This window comes from Mauremys reevesii, linkage group 14 (assembly GCF_016161935.1).
Source record: "Mauremys reevesii isolate NIE-2019 linkage group 14, ASM1616193v1, whole genome shotgun sequence".
NCBI classification, from domain to species: domain Eukaryota; kingdom Metazoa; phylum Chordata; order Testudines; family Geoemydidae; genus Mauremys; species Mauremys reevesii.
Window position 1 is genome coordinate 6812657 of NC_052636.1, and position 23199 is coordinate 6835855.

Sequence of the window (23199 nt, forward strand, 5' to 3'; positions counted from 1 at the left end):
CTTTGCAACAATAGAGCACCATTTGTTTAGCTTTTCTATTCCAGTAGTTGTGAGAGAAGTTCCAAACTAGGGGGAAACAGGGTCTTTTCTCTCGACCGATCAATTTTTGTCTTCCTTCATTCCAAGCCATTTTCTCAGATACAGCCGTATTTCCCACACTTTTTCGTTCAGCGTTCTTTGCTTTTATGAAATTTTAGGGTCATCATTTAATTGCCACACACCTGTACTTATGAAGTGAAGTGAAACACAATATTTTTTGGATATTCTTGCAGAAGAGATTTGCTTTCTGACCTGGAATTGAACAGGGGCTACCCAAGGGGGACAATGCTACTCCCTTTTCTTGCCTCATCCGAAAAAACATACATCCCCGATGCCCTTTGTTTCCTTGCCCTTTTTAGGGTGAATTTACACTTCTCAGAAGTAGAATCCTTTACAAAACCACTCAAAATCTCAGCAGTGTCGTAAGCAATGGCTTCCGGAAATGTGCCCAGCTTTTCTTTAATTTGGTGACACAGGGCCAGGCAAGGGACTGGATACAGGCCTGGATCAGAATCTTCGTTACCAGAGCTAGAATTTCTATTTAAAAAGAGCTATTTTTCTACAGCTATTAGATTTCCAACATGGATTTCATTTTATACACATTTTGAGCAACTATTAAGGATAAATTGAACAAAAATACCACTTCTCTTTCCTCAACATCTGCATCATGAAGGGGAGCATTCCGAATAGGAAAGATCTTCTGTGGGGCATGGGTTACAAAAATGCTTTGGGAACCAAATACATGGGCATTTTGCCAAGTTAAAAATCACTTAATGTGGAATTCTCTCCCCAAATCATCTGAGAAAATACTGACTTAAATAATTGAACTCCACTGTGATCATATCCACTTCCCTCAGTTACTTGGGGTTCTGCTGTTGTTCACCATTTCCAAATGGAGATTTTAAATCACTGCTGTTTCTTTGTTAGCATGTGCAGTAAATTGGAACGTTCTCCACTGTTGACAGAACTGCACTTGAACTTTCTCCGTGTCATCATGGAGGGGTGGGGAAAAAGCAAAGCTGAAGTGACAAATGAGGACTTTAGGGAAATGGTCATTTGTCTTCAATTCTCCAAGAAATCTGAGCTACGTCCTATCGAACTGAACTAATATCCAATTGGGTAAGCAAACAGCCTTCAGGAAAGAGAGAAGCCCACATTACAGAGAGACAGAATACATGACAATGAAATTATCAAGAGAAATTCCAGAGCAGGTTACATCTGATTATTTAGAATCAGGACAAGAGATTCTCCCATCACATTCTCCTCTGATCCATCCAAAGCAGCTTACTCAGCACTCTCTCAATAGTCAGTTATGTTATTTGCAAAATTGTAAGTATCCCAGCATCCCATAATGGGGGACAAAACAATCCTCTTGCCAGAAGTGGCTTTACCAATAGATGAAACCTGGAATTTAAACGCCAAATAATCACACTATGTTTGGGATCCATTTAAATTCCCCTTCCAGGTCTTTGACACTTTCATCTCCAGTCATTGCGACTCTGATATAGGAGGAAAGAAATCAAAGCATCATCGCCAAGCACAGACAGCTGAGAACTCTTCCTCACATGACATTTTGAGAAGTGGAGGGATAGAATGTGATGAAAATAAACTCTGCACAGAGAAGCCAAAATGTAACAGTTCTGGAATGATGGGGAAGGAGGGAATCTCTGAACCACCCCATCTCCTTCCAGTGTCACAGAGGCTGAAATGACACTTTTTCCCCCTGCTCATCTTTATTTAACTATAACATGAAAAATTCCCAATGTAACTGCTCTTCAGCACAACCCAGAGCAATGTGAGAACAACTGGCACGGATACAATCCAATAGAGAGGAAAGTGGAAAATCAAAGGGATTTTATATCAGTTTATATCTGATGTGCAGTAAAATGTCAGTGTTTCACATCAGTATTTGTTAAATGAATAAAGAGGAAATGGGCAACATTTGCAAACATTTTATATCCATGTTCAAGAAGCTGAGAAAAGGGGTAAATCTGAGATTTTCTTGGTATTTCATAATTAGAGAGGGGGGGAAATCTCAGGGCATATTCAATTAGAAACAAACAACTAGAGAGAAGTGGGGCAAATGTTTAGGGTATTTTATATCAGCCTTTGAGATTTGCAGAGAAAACGTGTCACGACCTGCAACTGGAGGTGGAAAATCAGACTCCTGGAGAGACCAGGGGGAAATGGGGGAGACGGGAGAGCGGCTCGTTGGCGGGGAAAGGGGCGAATCTCCCCGGATTTTACAGCCCGTGTGAGACACTGAGCGAGAAAAGGGGCAGAACTAGAGAGAATTTGTATCGGGGGCGAGAGGCAAGTGGCACCAACAGGGACAGGATCCAATTAACCCCCCGCCCCCCTTCACCCGCCCGCCACTCCCGGGAATTCCCGGGCTGCCCAGAGACAGTTCAACCCCCCCCCGCGTCCCACTGACCTTCCCCCCCCAGCTCCAGCTTCCCCCCCCCCGCCCGACACCCCCCTCCCCCCATCTCCCCCCGCCGGGCCCCCCATCCCAGCGGGGGGGGCGGATCCTGCTGCGGCTCCGCTGGGGCCGAGGCGGTTCCGAGGATTCTCCCGGGTTCCCCGGGGCAGAGTCACGTGCCCCCCGCCGGGGTCTCTCACTCACCGGGGCAGGGGCGGGCAGAGAGGCTCCAACGGCCCCGCGCGAGCCAGGCAGAGCCACAGGGGCCCGCGCGCGTTTGCAACTCGGCTTGGTCTCTCCCCCCAACGTCACTTCCGTTCCAGGAAGAGTCAGGAACTACATCTCCCAGCCTGCCCCGGGGCCGCTTCCGCTCTCTCCAGCCCAGGTAAGGGAGGGTTTCAGCAGGTAAAACGCGCATGCTCCGTGCGAGCCCCGCTGGGGGCGGGAGAACAAAGCTGCTGCTGCCGCTTCCGCGTGAGCTGGGCCCGGGCTGAGCCGCTGCTGCGCCCCGGGGGGTTTGTGCGGGGGGGCCAGGCCGGGGGGGGGTTCTCCAGCTGGGCCCCGCCCCAGGCAGCCCAGGCTCTGCCGCCCCAGCCCCGCCCGGAGCCCCCGGGAGTGAGAGACCCCGGGGGGGGGGGGGGCGGGGGGGGCGCGCACGTGACTCTGCCCCGGGGAACCCGGGAGAAGCCTCGGAGCCGCAGCAGGATCCGCCCCCGCTGGGATGGGGGCGGGGCCCGGCAGGGGTGTCGGGCGGGGAGAAGCTGGAGTTGCGGGGTGGGAAGGTCAGTGGGATGCGGGGTTGAACTGTCTCTGGGCAGCCAGGAAATTCCCGGGAGTGGCGGGCGGGGAAGGGGGAGGGGGGTTAATCGGATCCTGTCCCTGTTTGTGCCACTTGCCTCTCGCCCCCAATACAAATTCTCTCCAGTTCTGCCCCTTTTCTCGCTCAGTGTCTCACCCGGGCTGTAAAATCCGGGGCGATTCGCCCCTTTCCCCGCCAACGAGCCGCTCTCCCGTCTCCCCCATTTCCCCCTGGTCTCTCCAGGAGTCTGATTTTCCACCTCCAGTTGCATAGTTTGTGACATGTTTTTTCTGCAAATCTCAAAGGTTGATATAAAATACCCTAAACGTTTGCCCCACTTCTCTCTAGTTGTTTGTTTCTAATTGAACATGCCCTGAGATTTCCCCCCCTCTCTAATTATAAAATAAAAAAAATCTCAGATTTACACCTTTTCTCAGCTTCTTAAACATAGATATAAAATGTTTGCAAATGTTGCCCATTTCCTCTCTCTTCATTTAACAAATACTGATGTGAAACACTGACATTTTACTGCACATCAGATATAAACTGATATAAAATTCCTTTGATTTTCCACTTTCCTCTCTATTATTTGCAAAAATAGAGCCAAAATCTCTCAGATTTCCCCCCTTTCTCTTTCACTTCTACGTTATTATCAAATATCAATTAAAAATCCTTTCATGTTTGGGGCTGTTCCCCATGTTTCTCAATCCCAGCAACTTCTCTTTTCTTAGAGGAAACCTGTTGCCCTGAATCACTGTCCATCCTGGAGGTTGCAGGGGGTTAAATTTCCCAGTGTGGATCTTTCCCCTCTCCTTTGAGAGCCATTTCTCCCCCCCCCCCCCTTTATCTGTGTTAAAATGTTTGCTGATGAAAGACACCAGCCACATCTTTAATACACATCAAAGCTCGAGGCCTCCCCGTTTCGGGATCAATGGGAGAGTTGGCTGGACCCTTTTCTTTTCTCCAGCTGGCACGGGATGAGGAGGTCACTCTGAGTGCAGTGTGGGTCCAGAAGTATCCCAAACCCCATGGCAAATGGTCTCTGTGAGAGATTGATTCCCACAGTGCTAAGATGTAGCCACCTCTGGGGTGGATCCATGGTGGCCATTATTTGTTAGTAACAGGCATGAACATTTCTTACCTATTTTGTCCCTCCAGACCTTCCATACTCCAGTTCAAGAGAGATCCCCCGGGGCTCCCTCTGCCTGTGTGACTGGCCAGCAGGGGGCGGTGGTCACTTTCTAACCACTTCTCAGGCACTGTCAGGTAACAGTGTTGCACTGGGGGAAGGGGTGTCTGTGTGGGGAGATTTCAGCTGGAGCTGAAGGGGTGTTGTGGTTGTGGGAGTTGTTTAGGTGACTGGGCAGGTGGGACCCTAATCAAATTGGTGGGTTCTGGAGGTTTGGGGGGGTTGGTTCTGATGTGCCCAGCCCTGAGGCTTTGGGTCCTGGAGGTGGGTGTCGCTGTTGGCTGCAGAACAGTGGGGTTGGGCATCTCTTGAGGGTGGGGCAGGGGGTTAGAGGGAGCCTGGTGCTGTGCCAGGGGCTCTGTCTGGGCTTCCCCTGCAGACTCCTGGGATCGCTGCCCTGCCCAGTGCACAGGGGTGGGGGGGGGGAGCGGAGCTCTGGCACTAGCTCAGGGGATGCCAGGCAAGCAAAGTGAAGGGTCCCTCTGAAAAGCATCAGGGCAGAGGAGGGGGTCCCAGACAAACGACATGGCAGATCCTGCTGGAAATCAGGGGGGTGTCCTAGGCAGGCAGTGAGGGACTGAGTTCCTGGCGGGTTGTCCCTGGCTGCTGGGGGCACTTGGTGGGGGGAACCCTTTGGGATTCCCAACCTGGCAATCATGGTCTGGTGGAGATTCCCTGGCCAGTGGGGCTTTGAGGGGTATCTGGGATCCCTGGCCAGGGATTCTGGGAGCTGTGTCCCAGGGAATATCTGGTGGGACCCTGGCTAGGGGGTGTCTGTTGCCCCTGGCTGTGGGGTCTGGGCTCTGGGTACTGGGCAGTGTCTGGGGGCTGCTACTAACCATGATCCTTCTCTCTGATCAACTTGTGTCAGAGTCCTGGCTCCAAGCACTGCCTGACATTCCCCAGTCACATGCCCTGTCACTGTGATAACTTTCTATCCACTTATCAGTCACTGTTAGTGTGAAATCACAGATTTTGCTTTTCTCCTCTTTTGAAAACTGCAGGAACTTTCAGTTCCATTTGGAAAATTGTGCCCCCCAGTCCTTGTCCTAGATCTGGGGTATGAGGGAGGTGGGAAGGGGGTCAGCACTGCCACACGATGGTCTCTTCCACAGCATTCTGGACTCATTCTTTCTGAAATCTGGTTTCATTGAGACCAATGTTAATCCAGAGTCACTGTATGGAAGGACAAGGAGTGACTCCAGATGGACAGTGGGGCAAATGAGATCAGCAATTCTCCCTGTGAGGAGGGGCTCTCGTTAGCTGCTCTCCCCAGAGAGCTAAAGGAGGGAAGCTGCTCAAAGGCTCTGTCCCTCTCTGCTCAGGATACTGGGGTTCAGCTTCCTGGGTCAGACGCTGCAGCCTCCATTATGATCGGGGAGACCAGGCTTAGCAGCTGCTGCTCCCCCAGTGGGGTTCTGTGCTGGGAAGTGACCTGAATTAAAGCTGCTTCTCTGCCCGGCCCAGGGGATGACTTTCTCCAGCTGGTCCTAGCCCCCTAGGGCAGCCATGGGCCCTGTTAATACTAAATTCTGAGGCAGAGTCTCCAGGTAACGGAAAGACCTCAGGGAAAGTGCTGGGGTCTGGCCTTAAAATGACTACACACAAACAGACCCCCCTCATTTCTCATCCAATTAACAATTGCAGGAGCAAATCCAGCCATGGGGGAGCAAACTACCCAGGAATGGGACTTTCCTACCAGACGGGCAGGGAGAGGGGAAAAGGAGATAGAAGGAGAAAGAGAGACTGAAAGGGGCTGTGGGAGAGAAGAGTTTGGAGAGAGATTTCCAGATCTCTAATCTGCCCAGACAGATGTATTACTGCACCCTGGATAGAGTCACTTTCCTGTGGAAAAGATGAGAATCAGACAGAGGAAAATCCAGTTCCTGACTCCATATCCCTCCTGCTGGGGTGTGGCTGCCGTGGGGTCAGTGTCTGAGGGGATCCCCCACAGTGACTCCTTTGGTTCTGCTTTTTTCTAGCCTTGTGTTCAGAGACTTTGTTAGGGGGTGAGGGGAGGGAGAAGGGAGGTTAAAAATGTCTCTGTGGGCTTAGCCTGGCAGGAGAGGCCAGGTCTACACTGTACAAAGAGATCAAGCCTTTCTCAGCATGGCAGACTCTAGGGTGCCTGTCTGCAGGGAAAGGGCCTGGGGGAATCATGCTGTGAAATGAATTAAAGCCTGTTCTGAAACCTTCACAACTGCCCTTCTCGCCCTGCCAGGCTGCGGAATAATGTCCATGTTTTGCTCCAGTTCATCCCGTCCTCTCGTTGGACAGGGGAGAGAAATGGCTGCAGAGGAGCCAGTTCAGGTAGGTATTATCAGGGGGTTGCTGGTGGGTTCCTCCAGGGGGGGAGAGGGACAGCAAATACGTGGGAGATGGGAAGGTTTGCACAGGCTGGTTTGGAGGTTGCAGTCTGGTTTGCAGGAAATGCACAGGGTGGAGAAAGGGAGGAGGACAGGGGTGCGCTAAACCTGCTGGGAGTTATTTAATATGTGGCCTAGATTCTAGGAACAGACCCAGGAGGTTCGGCGATGGAAATGCTCTAGTTTGTGGAGCAGAAAATAACCCAGCTGCATGGGGCTGGGAAAACTGACCAGACTCCTAGTGCTGGAGCCCGACCTGACTAACCAGCGGCTGCTGTGAGATTTGAAGGGGGCACCCACCAATGAGGCTTGGGGGAGATTCCCCTCCCTTCACATCCAGCTCTTCAGAATGGGGAGGGTGTTGGGCTTCCTACCAGGGAGCTGTCCCTGGACCCTGCTAGGGGCTCCATCTCCTGTATCAGTCTGTGGCTAGTAGGGGGGTGATGGGTCTGCTAGGAGAGAGGAGAGGCTCTCGCTTCGTCCCCTCCCCCTGGTGTTTCCTGGATGCTCTGAGCAGGGTGGGGGTGGGACTCTGACTGCAATCCACCCAGAGTTTCTGTTTGGTTCCTGTCCCCCATGTATAGTGGGGCTGTGAGTGGGGCAGCAGGTACTGAGTGTTGGACTCTTGCTCTTTCAGGGGCCGGTGACCTTCGAGGAGGTGGCTGTGTATTTCACCAGGGAAGAGTGGGCTCTGCTGGACCCCACTCAGAGAGCCCTCTACAGGGATGTCATGCAGGAGAACTATGAGAATGTGACCTCGCTGGGTAAGGGTTCCTGTCCCCTCTGTTCTTGGAAGGGGAAAAGAAGGGACATGGTTCACGGCAGCCCCCCAATGCCACCTCTACTCTGCCCTGTTTCAGCATCACCCCAATATGCCAGTGACACACACGCTACCAGAGACCCTCCCCTGCTGCAGAACACTTTGGGAACAGAGCACGGGAGCCGTATCGCACAGTGTCAAATATCTCCTGTTTCCTCAAGTAAAACTGAGGGTTAGGAGCGGCTGTTGAGGAGGATGAAAGGCCCAGGGAAGGAGAGCTGTCAATGGGAGCAGAGGGAAACCTTCCCATAGTTGGGACCGTCCTCCCAGATGGTGTTGGGGTAACCTCTTGTACTGAGGTTACCCCAGGCATTAAGAAAAGGCAGCCGTTAGTAATGGGAGATTTGATCATTAGAAACAAGGATAGCTGGGTTTGTGATGACCGGGAGAACTGTATGGTGACGTGCCTGCTTGGTACAAAGGTTGCTGATTTCTCGAGGCATCTAGATAGATTTATGTGTAGTGCTGGGGAGGAGCCGGTGGTCGTGGTACATGTAGGCACCAATGACGTAAGGAACGGTAGGTGAGACGTCCTGGAGGCCAAATTGAGTCTGCGAGGAAAGAGGCTGAAATCTGGGACCTCTATGGTGGCATTCTCAGAAAAGCTTCCAGTTCCACGCACAGGGCCAGGTAGGCAGGCAGAGCTTCAGAGTCTCAGTGGGTGGATGAGATGATGGTGTAGAGAGGAGGCGTTTAGATTGATTGATTAGGAACTGGGGAAACTTTGGGGATGGGGGAACCTATACAGGAAGGATGAGCTCCACCTAAACCAACGTGGAACCAGACTGCTGGCACTTAACATTAAAAAAGTTGCGGAGAAGTTTTTAAACTAAGAGATGGGGGAAAGCCAATAGCTGCAGAGGAGCTCCTGGATCGGACAGAGACTTGTCTTAGAGGAGAGACTAGTGATAGAGTTTCTAGTTCTAGTCCAGCAGAGAGGCTGGAAGAGGATAAAGTAGGGGCCAGATCAGACGAGAAGCATTCACACACACAAGAATCTGACTCATCAGAAAAGGGCAGACAAATAAACAATGACAAGTTTTTCAAGTGCTTGTACACAAATGCTAGAAGTCTAAATAATAGGATGGGTGAATTAGAGTGCCTCGTGTTAAAGGAGAATATTGACATAATAGGCATCACAGAAACCTGGTGGAGTGAGGACAATCAATGGGACACAATCATTTCAGGGTACAAAATATATCGGAAGGACAGAGCAGGTCATAAGAATGGCCATACCGGGTCAGACCAAAGGTCCATCCAGCCCAGTATCTCTCTACCGATAGTGGCCAATGCCAGGTTTCCCAGAGGGAGTGAACCTAACAGGCAATGATCAAGTGATCTCTCTCCTACCATCCATCTCCATCCTCTGACAAACAGAGGCTAGGGACACCATTCTTTACCCATCCTGGCTAATAGCCATTTATGGACTTAGCCACCATCAATTTATCCAGTTCCCTTTTAAACATTGTTATAGTCCTAGCCTTCACAACCTCCTCAGGTAAGGAGTTCCACAAGTTGACTGTGCGCTGTGTGAAGAAGAACTTTCTTTTATTTGTTTTAAACCTGCTGCCTATTAATTTCATATGGTGACCCCCTAGTTCTTGTATTATGGGAATAAGTAAATAACTTTTCCTTATCCACTTTCTCAACATGACTCATGATTTTATATACCTCTATCATATCCCCCCTTAGTCTTCTCTTTTCCAAGCTGAAGAGACCTAGTCTCTTTAAACTTTCCTCATATGGGACCCTCTCTAAACCCCTAATCATTTTAGTTGCCCTTTTCTGAACCTTTTCTAGTGCTAGAATATCTTTTTTGAGGTGAGACCACCACATCTGTAAACAGTATTCGAGATGTGGGTGTACCATGGATTTATATAAGGGCAATAATATATTCTCAGTCTTATTCTCTATCCCCTTTTTAATGATTCCTAACATCGTGTTTGCTTTTTTGACCGCCTCTGCACACTGCGTGGACATCTTCAGAGAACTATCCACGATGACTCCAAGATCTTTTTTCCTGACTCGTTGTAGCTAAATTAGCCCCCATCATATTGTATGTATAGTTGGTTATTTTTTCCAAGGCTCTTACATAAATTATATTATTATGGGATAAGAGGGAAGATATTTTCATGGATTGAGAACTGGTTAAAAGACAAGGAACAAAGGGTAGGAATAAATGGTAAATTTTCAGAATGGAGAGGAGTAGTGTTCCCCAAGGGTCAGTCCTCTGACCAATCGTATTCAACATATTCATAAATGATCTGGAGAAAGGGGTAAACTGTGAGGTGGCAAAGTTTGCAGATGATACTTGTGATGATGCAGTTCTGGTGGGACCCAACTGAGAGTGACAAATCGCTTAAAACAGGGCAGTTACAGCCCAAGGCTGGGATTTTTCCACCTCTAAGGCAAACCAAACCAAACGAGCCAGACAAAGAGGGCTTTGGTTTCACCCCACTGGTTAACCACAAGTCACACAAGCAATTTCCTTAGACACTCCAGTCTTCCAGTATCACCACCCGTGCACTCATCCTGGGGATGAATGGTTATGAAAACCAACACCCCAATAAAAGACAAAGGTTCTCTCGATCCCAAAGAATCAAGCCCCAGACCCAGGTCAATATACACATCAGATCTTACCCACAAATCATGCTGTTGCCAATCCTTTAGAATCTGAAATCTAAAGGTTTATTCATAAAAGGAAAAAGATAGAGATGAGAGCTAGAATTGGTTAAATGGAATCAATTACATGCAGTAATGGCAAAGTTCTTAGTTCAGGCTTGTAGCAGTGATGGAGTAAACTGCAGGTTCAAATCAAGACTCTGGAGTACATCCTCCTCTGGGATGGGTCAGTCAGTCCTTTGTTGAGAGCTTCAGTTTGTAGCAAAGTTCCTCCAGAGGTAAAAAGCAGGATTGAAAACAAGATGGAGATGAGGCATCAGCCTTTTATAGGCTTTTCCAGGTGTAAGAACACTTCTTTGTTCTTACTGTGGAAAATGACAGCAAAATGGAGTCTGGAGTCACATGGGCAAGTCCCTGCATACTTTGCTGAGTTACAAGGCGTATCTACCTTCTCTCAATGGGTCAGTTGAATAGCTGATGGACCTTAATGGGCCATCAAGCAGGCTAAGCAGAGCTAACACCAAGTTGTCTGGGATGTCTCCCAGAAGCACAGCATAAGTTTGAAATACACAGAGGATAGAGCCAATACTCATAACTTCAACTACAAAATGATACATACATATAGACACCATAATTATAACCAGCAACCCATAAACTGGTCTTGGACACCTTAGATGACCCCCTGTACATAAGATTTGGTGCCACTACAGGACCTTGGTTGCAACCATGTTCTATATGGTCCCAGATTATATCAATAACGTCACAATACTAAACTGCTCAAGATAGTTCAGACCAAAGCAAACTGTGAAGAACTTCAAAAAGATCTCACAAAACTAAGTGACTGGGCAACAAAATGGCAAATGTGTATAAATGTCAAGTGATGCAGATTGGAAAAAATAACCCCAACTATACATACAATGTGATGGGGGCAAAATTAGGCTAATCAGGAAAAAGATCTTTTTGTCATTGTGGATAGTTCTCTGAAGACATCCAGCAGTGTGCAGCGGAAGTCAAAAAAGCAAACAGGATGTTAGGAATTATTTAGAAAGGGATAGACAGTAATACAGAGAATATCTTATTGCCCTTGTATAAATCAATGGAAATAACTAATTTAGACCCCATCATTTTATATGTATATTTAGGATTATGTTTGCCAATGGGCTGCAATATGTGTTATCCTGACATCTAGTACTGCTGAGATCCTGCATTCAATAATATCCCTGCCCTTCCTGTTCCCGTTCTCCACTGAGCCCCACGCTTATGTTTCCAGCTTCCCCAGGACTCTGTCTCTGGACCCATCTGTCAGCAAGAAGCAGTGCCAGGGAGACTTCGATTTCTGGGACGTGGATTTACTTTCTGTGTGTTTTAGGAGACTCTTTGAATTTGAGTGTCTGTGACATTAAGCACAGTACAATCTGGACTGTTAACAGCTGTGTCCCCTCAGTTCCCCAAGCTGGGGTGCCTTTTACACTGCTCTACTGTGAGAGCAGCCACCCCATGGCAGTTCACACGCAGTCTCCAGCGTGTAACTCGCTCCCAGCTACACAGTATTGAGTGCTGCTAGTCAGTGACTCACAAATTACAGTACCCCACAGGAGAACCTCAGAAAATTCTCTGCTCCCAGACTTCCCCCAGAAATGTGCATCTTGCACTGTCCAGCACACTCCTGAACAATGGGAGCTCATATGAAATCTGTTGTTTCATCAGTGGAAAATGACATGCACCAGCCTTGTTATTCCAAATGGAGTTTCCAACACACTTTAATCTAAACACACTGGTTAGATAAAAAAAGGAAACAAAATTATTTACTGAAAAAACAAAAGATTTGAAGTGACTACAAGTAATGAGGCATAAAAGTCAGAATTGTTTATGAAAGAAATGCAAAGATAAAACACAAACTAATGTTTAACTTAACAAGCTAAAAGGGATTTAAAACAAATGTTTCTCTCGCCATGTGCTGAGACAGGCTGCTTTTCCTTTCAGCCAGGATTCCCCCTAACCTGCCCCTGCCGCCCACATTCAGTTCTTCAGGAGTTGTCATGAACAGAGGGAAAAGGGGGAGAGAGAGAGAGTCTCGTGCATTTTCCTCACCTCTTTTTATAATTCAGTCCTTTGTACTAGAAACCACTTCAGTTCTCAGCTGAGTCATGGTGACAGGCTGTCATAGATACGAGCTTCAAGTGTCCCTGTGATGGAATGTAAATGTCTTCTTCACACCTTCCGCCTGGTGGAGAATGGCTATTTGACCAGCTGTTTGCCTTGCTGTCTCTGAGAAACTTAAGGTTAGGGCTGCAGCTTTTTCAGTAATATCATACTGTAAAATCTCATCACTTTCCATACAATGTTGCTACACAGTTTAACAGGAGGATATTCAGTAGATTATGTCTTTTCAAATGGTACCTAACAAGCCCTACAGTGATAAATGAAGGGGAGGGGATGGATCCCCCTTTTATAATCACCCAGCCAGCCAGTTGGCTGTAAAATCCCTGTTGGTGCAAGTTCTCTGCTTGCTCTACCTCTAAAGGGTTAACAAGCCAACAGGGTTTAAAAAAAAAAAAAGTATTGGGCACCTGACCAAAAGAGCCAATGGAAAGGCTAGAACTTTGTTAAATGTCTGTGTGTTCCCAACATATATATGGGTATTATATTAATATTAATTATATTATATTATTTACATTAAACCTTCCTACTCCAACTCCCACACTGTCTGACTGAAGCAGGGGGTTTTTAATCACCTGACTGACTGCTGGTGCTCTAATTGGCCTCAGGTGCTCCAGTTAATCTGTAGCAAACCTTCCTCCCCTTGCAGAGAATAAGGCTCCCTGCTAACACTCTCCTGCTGCCCTCTGGCCATGCTGTATCACAATACCAATATGATGAAATTGCAATGAATCGTGCTATATATGCCATGTAAGGAGTCAGTGAAAATGTTATGAGTTTCCAAGTATGATAATCTTGTTTCTATCTTTGTATTGTGAGTTACAGATATGTAGGGTATATCTGTATTCCAGACTTGTGCAGTGTTTCTGAGTGACACCCCCAGACATACTGGCATCAGCCCTGCCCAGCCTGTTCGATGGCCCAGCTAGGGTCATCAGCCATACAATGAACCCATGGAAAGGATTAAGGGGATACACCTATTGAGTCAGCAAGACATGCGGGGTTATGCCTGTTGTGGCAAATTGCCGGCACTATTATGATGGGTCTCGTGCTTTCTCTTCTTGGGGGGGGGGCGGTTCAGGGCACCATTTCTTGCCCCTGAATTGGAATATTAACTGCCCCACTAGTGTCCTTGAGGAGGGGAGTGGAGAGGGAGGGACCTGGGCCCGCCCTCTACTCCAGGTCCCAGCCCAGGGGCCCTGAGGATAGTGGTGAACCACTTGAACTGATGGTTCCTTCCCCTGGGCTACTTCCCGCTCCTACCCTTCAGTTTGTGGGGGCTTCCTGCCCTCCCTCTGTACAAGCCAGGTGCCCCTTACCTAGGGTCTTGGACTTCTTAGCCCACTGCAGCACTTCTCCAAACTTTCCTCTGCTTCCCTTCAAACTGTTCTCTGCTCCAACACCAATCCCCTCTCCTCCAGCTCCTTCCCTGTCTGATTGGAGCAAGGGTCTTTATCAGGTGACTGACTGCTGGGGCTCTAATTGGCTTCAGGTGCTCTAGTTAATCTATAGCAAACTTTCTTCCCTCTGCAGGGAATAAGGCTCCCTGCTAACCCTCTCCTGCTGCCCTCTGGCCACGCTGTATCACACTGTGTACTGAGAACTCCAAGGCTTTTCCATGCCATGTGCTGTGAAGCTTGTGTTTGGGACACAGGAATTAGAAGCCAATTGGCAAAAGGAATATAAAGGGCAGCTGCATCATCTCCATTTTGTCTTCAATCCCCCTTCCTACCTCTGGAGCAACTTCTCTACAAACTGAAGGCTTGAACAAAGGACTGAATAATGTGGATGTGTACCAGAGAGCCTTTCAAGCCAGAAACTCACCAATACTGCTAAGAACCAGATGTATAGATTTCTGAATGTGTCTGACTGCTTTCCCATTTAACAACTCCCTTTTTCTTTTTCTTTTATAATAAACCTTTAGTTTAGATGCTTTCTTGCTTATAAACCTTTAGTTTAGATGCCAATGACTGGCTGGCATCGTAGTATTTTGAGTAAGATCCAAACCTATACTGACCGGGTAATGTGACTGACTCTGGGGTCAGAAGAACACTTTGTTTATGTGAGCAGAGTTTTTAAATAACCTCTCACTGTGCTGGACCTAGGTGCTGATTAGGAGCCAGAGAACTGGGATGCAATAAAGGGGGCCGTGTGATTTCTTTTTTCAGTTTCTCGATAACCAGTGTGGGGGATCAGAAGCACAGTTGGTGACTGGTCGGTGAGTTTAACTTCCGTGTTAACCACCAGTTTGGGGAGCCTCTGCTCTCCCTTTTTCAGCCTGCCCTGGTCTTGGCATTTTCAGTGAGGACTAGCCCAGGCACACTGGGTCACACTAAGTATTAAAGTTAAATTAATAGAATGTTTTTTTATGACAAAGTTTTATGAAATCAACGGAACTCCTTTGTTTTCTTTCATCTGAGCAGGGTTTCCATTTTCCAAACCTGATGTGATCTCCCAGCTGGAACAAGGGGAAGAGCCGTGGGTCTCAGACCTGCAGGGTTCAGAGGGAAAACATACCCTGAGATCTTCCTGCAGAGGTGAGGAAACATTAAACCAACTCTGAGTGTGAAAGTGCCTGAAGGAAACATCTGGGATGCCCTACCAAGCCCTTGAGAGGTCTCTCAGTTCATTATTGTTGCCAGCAGGGGTAATATTCTCAGGGTAATTATAGCTCATGGCTTCCCGTAGATTCTAGCAGACACCAGGCAGTAGCTTCCTCCCTTCCCCCTGAGAATTTGGATGGCATTTGAAAGCCAAATTGATCCCCTCCTCTCTCCTGTTTTGGGGAAGAGTATGGGGGAGTTCAGTTTGTGATTTTTATTTGACCTCCCTCCAGCACTTAGGTTGTTTTAGCTTTTCACTTTTCATCCCTGTTTGATGTTTCTGTCTTTTTCACCGCAGGTGATGCAATGGCATGTGAGAAAGAGGAGCAGAATTCTCAGCAGAAAAATGTTCAGCAAGTGGATAAACACAGAGCATTATTGCAAAGATCAAAAAGCAATGTGTCCAGGAGTCATGAGGAGGAAAAATCCTGTGAGATTCAGCACAGACCAGAGAGAGAACAAGGAAACCAGCCGGGGGTGAAAATGGGTAAACGTATTTCCTCTGAGGGAACTCAGAAGGACCTCAAGGAAACCACAACAAAGCAGGAAATCATCATTGGAAAGAGAAAAAATACATGCACAGAGTGTGGAAAAAACTTATGTGACTACTCAGCCCTTCTTAATCATCAGAGAATCCACACAGGGGACAGGCCCTACGAATGCTGTGAGTGTGGGAAAACCTTCAGTCGCCGATCAGACCTTTCTAAACATCAGAGAATCCACAAAGGGGACAGGCCCTACGAATGCCGTGAGTGTGGGAAAACCTTCACTAGCAGCTCAGACGTTTCTAAACATCAGAGAATCCACACAGGGGACAGGCCCTACGAATGCCGTGAGTGTGGGAAAACCTTCAATCGCAGATCAGCCCTTTCTGTTCATCAGAGAATCCACACAGGGGACAGGCCCTACGAATGCCGTGAGTGTGGGAAAACCTTCACTAGCAGCTCACACCTTTTTAGACATCAGAGAATCCACACGGGGGACAGGCCCTACGAATGCAGTGAGTGTGGGAAAAGCTTCACTAGCAGCTCACACCTTTCTGTTCATCAGAGAATCCACACAGGGTACAGGCCCTATGAATGCCGTGAGTGTGGGAAAAGCTTCACTCAAAGATCAAACCTTTCTGAACATCAGAGAATCCACACGGGGGAAAGGCCCTATGAATGCCGTGAGTGTGGGAAAAGCTTCACTCAAAGATCAAACCTTTCTGAACATCAGAGAATCCACACGGGGGAAAGGCCCTACGAATGCCGTGAGTGTGGGAAAAGCTTCACTCAAAGATCAAACCTTTCTGAACATCAGAGAATCCACACGGGGGACAGGCCCTACGAATGCCATGAGTGTGGGAAAACCTTCAATCGTAGATCAGCCCTTTCTGTTCATCAGAGAATCCACACAGGGGACCGGCCCTACAAATGCAGTGAGTGTGGGAAAACCTTCACTCAAACATCAACCCTTTCTATTCATCAGAGGAGCCACACAGGGGACAGGCCCTACGAATGCTGTGAGTGTGGGAAAAACTTCACTACCAGCTCACACCTTTCTAGACATCAGAGAATCCACACCGGGGAACAGGCCCTACGAATGCAGTGAGTGTGGAAAAACCTTCTCTTGGCACTCAGCTCATATTAGCCATCAGAGAATCTGCAAGGGCAGTGAACACCATAAAACCCTCTAGGGCTATCAATTTTTTTTCTTTCATACTTTTCCTGATTCCCACATAATAACTTTTTTAATCTGTTTGAACTGTTTGCAGCACTGTTATCCCTCAGCTTGGCCAGATGAGTGGCCCATTTATGCCTTTTGTAGTTTGCCTTCTTTTGAGGTGGGCCCATTTGTCCTTTCTATCAACTCAATTATCCCACAAGTAACTGGAGTGTGCCCTTCTTATGAGGAACCAGAGAGCATCACATTTATACCTTTCCTCCTATTGCAAAGTGATTGTTAGAGTCGCCAGTGATACAGATTGAATCCTTGCCAGTTGTTCTCACGTTGCTCTGGGTTGTGCTAAAGAGCAGTTACATTGGGAATTTTTCATGTTATAGTTAAATAAAGAGGAGCAGGGGAAAAAAGTGTCATTTCAGCCTCTGTGACACTGGAAGGAGATGGGGTGGTTCAGAGATTCCCTCCTTCCCCATCACTCCAGAACTGTTACATTTTGGCTTCTCTGTGCAGAGTTTATTTTCATCACATTCTATCCCTCCACTTCTCAAAATGTCATATGAGGAAGAGTTCTCAGCTGTCCGTGCTTGGAGATGATGCTTTGATTTCTTTCCTCCTATAGCAGAGTCGCTATGACTGGAGATGAAAGTGTCAAAGACCTGGAAGGGGAATTTAAATGGATCACAAACATAGTGTGATTATTTGGCATTTAAATTCCAGGTTTCATCTATTGGTAAAGCCACTTCCTGCAAGAGGACTATTTTGTCCCCCATTATGGGATGCTGGGATGCTTACAATTTTGTAAATAATATAACTGACTATTGAGAGAGTGCTGAGTGAAGCTGCTTTGAATGGATCAGAGGAGAATGTGATGGGAGAATCTCTTGTCCTGATTCTAACTAATCAGATGTAACCTGCTCTGGAATTTCTCTTGATACTTTCATTGCCATGTATTCTGTCTCTCTGTGATGTGGGTTTCTCTCTTTCCTGAAGGCTGTTTGCTCACCCAATTGGATATTAGTTCAGTTCAATAGGACGTAGCTCAGATTTCTTGGAGAATTGAAGACAAATGACCATTTCCTAAAATCCTCATTTGTCACTTCAGCTTTGCTTTTTCCCACCCCTCCATGATGACAGTTCAAGTGCAGTTCTGTCAACAGTGGAGAACTCTCCAATTTATTGCACATGCTAACAAAGAAACAGCAGTGATTTAAAATCTCTATTCGGAAATGGTGAACAACAGCAGAACCCCAACTAACTGAGGGAAGTGCATATGATCACAGTGCAGTTCAATTATTTAAGTCAGTATTTTCTCAGATGATTTGGGGAGAGAATTCCACATTAAGTGATTTTTAACTTGGCAAAGTGCCCATGTATTTGGTTCCCGAAGCATTTTTGTAACCCATGCCCCACAGAAGATCTTTCCTATTCGGAATGCTCCCCTTCATGATGCAGGTGTTGAGGAAAGAGAAGTGGTATTTTTGTTCAATTTATCCTTAATAGATGCAAAAAATGTGTATAAAATGAAATCAGTGTTGGAAATCTAATAGCAACAGAAAAATAGCTATTTTTAAATAGAAATTCTAGCTCTGGTAATGAAGATTCTGATCCAGGCCTGTATCCAGTCCCTTGCCTGGACCCGTGTCACCAAATTAAAGAAAAGCTGGGCATGTTTCCGGAAGCCATTGCTTACGACACAGCTGAGATTTTGAGTGGTTTTGTAAAGGATTCTACTTCTGAGAAGTGTAAATTTACCCTAAAAAGGGCAAGGAAACAAAGGGCATCAGGAATGTATGTTTTTTCGGATGAGGCAAGAAAAGGGAGTAGCATTGTCCCCCTTGGGTAGCCCCTGTTCAATTCCAGGTCAGAAAGCAAAACTCTTCTGCAAGAATATCCAAAAAATATTGTGTTTCACTTCACTTCATAAGTACAGTTGTGGGCAATTAAATGATGACCCTAAAATTTCATAAAAGCAAAGAACGCTGAACAAAAAAGTGTGGGAAATACGGCTGTATCTGAGAAAATGGCTTGGAATGAAGGAAGACAAAAATTGATCGGTTGAGAGAAAAGGCCCTGTTTCCCCCTAGTTTGGAACTTCTCTCACAACTACTGGAATAGAAAAGCTAAACAAATGGTGTCCTATTGTTGCAAAGGAGATTGAAGTGAGGCCATTTTCTCCAGGTAAAAGAAAATGGTCATGTCAGGAGTGGGATTTGAAACCACGTCTCTATACAGAAACCAGAACACCCGAGAGAGGGGAAAAAAGAGTCTTAAAACTGGCACTTTGGACCAGTCCCCAATCCTAACACTACAAAGAATGTGACTTATCAACCCTAGTTTTCATTAATATTTGATGACACTCTTTCGGGAGGCCAAGATGGCACATCTCTTTCAACTCCTAGAGCCCTTCTCCAGCACAGCTGATTTTTAGGCACACTCACCCGGACCTAAAGTTACACGTTTCCTGGAGTTCCATGAGTTCTGCGGTGTTGGAATCTCCCTGCTCGCGTTTTAAGCAAACAAAAGATGGGTGCTGGCATTCTGAGGCCCTCAAAATCCTGCCCTGGGGGCCAGACAGTTAAGCAACCTCTACCATGATAGCATCCTGTCTGGCAACAACTCACTTATCAATAGCTGGGGTCTGAAATCCTCATTTCTTTGTTGTTCTATCACTGTAGTTTCCACTTTTCTATTGCTTGTCTGTATATTATTTTATCACTTATCAATAGCTGGGGTCTGAAATCCTCATTTCTTTGTTGTTCTATCACTGTAGTTTCTACTTTCCTATTGCTTGTCTGTATATTATTTTATCGAGATTCAAATTTCTTGGTCAAGGTATAGTCCATGTATGGACGCCAGAGAAAATAATACACTGAGGATAAGAAGAATATAGAAATATTTTGCAGTCACTATGGGCATAACTATGATAATTGTTTTGTGTTTCACTCTTTATATATGGCACCACCTTCCTTCCCTTTAGACTTCTAGTTTACCAAGGGTAAAACTAAACATCTCTTCAGATAGCAGGGAGTGTTTGTGTTCATTCCTGCTAGCTACACAGGGATTTGATGTAGCTGCTTTCAATCCTCCGGCTCTGCCGGGATAAGTAATGTTTCAGGCTGTCACTGAACTGAAGGAGGGAGATCATTTTGGGATAGGTTACGCCTCCTCTTGTCATAGAATCAATTCCCCAATGTAAGTGGGGGCAGACGCACCTGACGGCACCTCCTGCTGGTCTTCTTGGGAATTAGCTCTCCAGCCGTCAGAGCGCCCTCTGCAGGCCGGTGATCTGCCTTACCGCAGCTGGCCCCCTGTCCCTCCCAGGACCCCGGTGCCCCTTTTACCCTGGCAGTACCCCCTGGCAGTACCCCCCCAGGTCTGGGTCTCCCCCACCCACTATCCCCACGTCACCTCAGTCTCGGCTACTGCCCAGTCTCCATCCAGCCCCCGTTCACTGGGGCAGACTGCAGTATGAGCCACTCATCACAGGCAAAGGGGTTTGGACCTGCCGCCTCTGCTTCCCCCTGGGCTGCCCCATTGCAGCCCTGCACCTATTCAGCCTCTAGTCAGGCCTGCAGCCTGGGGCTTTCCAGGCCAGAGCTCCCAGCTCCTCTGGCCCTTCCCCATCCCTGCTCCCACTCTAGGTGTCTTGCTTGGGTCCCTGCAGCCAGGCCCTTCTCTTGCTACAAGCAGAGGGAGACTGACTGGGCTCCTGGCTCACAGCCTCTTATAGGGGCCAGCTGGGCCTGACTGGAGCATGGCCACAGCTGAGCCTGCTTCCCCCAATCAGCCCAGGCTCCTTGCCCCAGCCCCAGCCCTCTCCTGGGCTGCTTCAAGCCCCGCAGGGCAGGAGCAGGGTAAGCACCCCACTGCCGGGAGTGCTCTGTGTCCCTGGGCTGCCCTGCTGGCTGGGTGCTCCCCCCTTCTCTGGCTGCCCTGCTGGCTGGAGCTCCCTCTCTCTGGGCTGCTGCTGCTGGCTGGACTGCTCCTTCCTGGGCTGCTGCTGCCGCTGCTGCTGAGCGAGGGGTGGGGGGGGGCTTGCTGGCCTGCCCCCCCTCCCCCACCGCTGGAGGAGAAGCCAGGACCCCTCCACCACTGCAGCTAACACCTGGGGGGGTCATTCCTGCCTGGCCATCGGGGCTGCTGGCGGAGGAGCTGCTGCTGCTGGAGCTGTGTTTGCCCTGGGGAGCTGCTGGAGCCTGAAGGAGGAAGAGGACTACGAGGACCACTGGCTGCTGGGGAGCGCACAGGACTCTGGAGACCACTGTGGAGGGGGCCATCGCAGACTAAGTAACTCTCTAACTGTGCTCTAGGGGTGGGGTTCAGACTGTGTTTGTGGGGCACACAGGGGGTGTGGTGTGGAGCCTGCCCCCTGGTCCATCTGTGTCCCCCCCCCCCAGCCCCACCACCACCGCTGCCCCCTCCACCACCTCCGCAGGCCACTTACCATCTGCCTCTGGGACTCAGCTGCTCGCCTGGCCTGCCACGCCCTATTGCCACCGTTTGGACCTCCAGCAGCAGCCAGCCCCATATTGACTTTGCACGAGTGCTCGTGGGTTCACATACCGCCCCCGGACTGACCCCATCCCCTCTGCAACTGGCCCCCTGGCTTTGCCCCTTGTTGCCTGCCCCTTTTGCCCCTCGTAGCCCCCCACCACACCCAGCTTCAGTTTGTTGGCCTGCCCCACCCATCTCCCTTTGCAGCTTTGTTTGGCCTGCCCCAGCCCTGAAGCCAGCCCCTTGGTCCCTCTGCCCCACTCCCAGCCTGGTTGCTCCCCTCCCTCCGCGGCCCCTCACCCTGAGTAGCCCCTCCCCTCGTGCACCCCTGCTTCTCCCTGTTTGAGTTTGCCCCTATTGCACTGCACCCCCCATTGCTCTTGCTTCCCTCCCCCTCCCCTAGTGCAGCTAGAGGAGCCGGATTTCGATCCTGTATTGGTGACTGACCCCCCCTCTGCCCAGTCCTTGATAGTTCCCCTATCTGCCCCCATCTTGGCACCCTCCTCCCTGCCCACAGCCTTGCAGGAGGAGTGGTGACCTGTTTCCCCCTTCCCCTCCCTCTCTCCTCCTATGCAGCATGGCGGGAGGCATGGAGTGGGACCCCTGGAACAATGCCTGTCCCCCCTCCCCCACCTGCTCCCCCCAAAAAACCCCCTAGTCTCGACCTCAACTGCCGCTGCCGGACCACCTGCCACCACGCCCGCTGAGGCGCTGCCAGCAGCGGGCGACGGGGTGCCCTCTGCTGCTGCCACATCCCTCGCCCCTTCTGCCTCTGGGGGAGCCCCCCCAGCCGGCGGAAAGGGCCAGGGCAAAAAGAAGGCGAAGGGCCCCGCTAGGAAGACTAAGCCCTCCATGGCGGAGCCTGCCACCGCTGCCGCGGCCCCGCCACCGGCCGCAGCGCCCCTCCCCGCTGTCCCCTCCACCAGCTCTGTGGGTGCCCTTCCCCTTGCCCCCAGAGCATACGCCCAGGTGGCGGCGGCCCCCCGCCTGCCGCTACGTCATCTCCCTCGACCGCCGACTCCGGTACCATCTACAGCATCCGCTGCCTCCTGGTGCCTGCCTCGCCCCACGTGGAGACCTACGTGCGGGCATTGGCGAGGGTGGTGGGGCCCACGGCCATCGTGGCGGCCTCCAAAATGTACGGCAAGGTGGCCTTCTTCCTTGCCTCAGAGGCCGCCGCCCAGGAGGTGATGGAGAAGGTCGTGGCAGTGGGGGGGCGTGTTCGTCCCCCTAGAACAGCTGGAGGACCTGGGTGTCCTTGTGGTCCTGACCTCCATCCCTCCCTTCCTGCCCAATGTCGCCCTGTTACCCGCCCTCTCTACTTTGGGGAAGCCCATCTCCGTGGTGAGCCCTCTCCCCTTGGGCTGCAAAGACCCCGCCCTCTGTCACGTCCTCTCGTTCCGCCGGCAGGTGCAGCTTCAACTGCTGCCGGTGCGTGGCAGAAGGCACTCGAGGGTCTTTCCTGGTCCCCTATCAGGGGGCCCATTACCGGGTGCATTACTCCACGGGGGAGGCCCGGTGTTACCTCTGCCAGGCGACGGGGCACGTTCGGAGGGACTGCCCTTTGGCCCGGCACGGAGGAGCACCCAGGACCCCTGAGCTCCGGCAGGGTGCCGGCCCCGTCATCGCCGGCACCCCCTGCCCGCCCTGTGCCCAGAGCCACCCCTCCTCCTCCTCAGCCCACCACTGCTCCTGCGTCTGTTGCCTGCACTCTGGCGGGGCCTGTGGAGGAGGGTGCGGCAGGGGTACTGCCGGGTGTGGGAGGGGGCTTTCCCCAGGGGGACTCTTCCCACCCTCCTGCTGTCCCACCTGTGCCTCTCCGAGCCCCCGAACCATCATCCCTGCCCCCTGACCCAACCCCTGTCGACCAACCCGCAGGCGATGCCATGGAGGGCTGGACCCGAGTACAGGGTAAGCGGGGCAAGCGGCAGGCTCGGGCTCCGCTCGTGCCACCGGACACGGAAGCCCCCCGCAAGACCAGAAAGGGGGCTGCAGACACCGAGCCTTCCACCTTGCCCAC

General features: G+C 49.7%; 1 protein-coding gene across 1 annotated transcript in view; it reads left to right on the top strand.

The window, feature by feature from the left end:
• LOC120381407 (zinc finger protein 420-like) overlaps window positions 1-16613 on the top strand; it is a 76402-nt gene extending 59789 nt beyond the window's left edge. The window contains exon 3 of the mRNA XM_039499597.1: window positions 15634-16613. Coding sequence (XP_039355531.1) covers window positions 15634-16613 — 980 coding nt within the window. The remainder of the gene's footprint in view (window positions 1-15633) is intronic.
• The last annotated feature ends 6586 nt before the right edge of the window (window positions 16614-23199 follow it).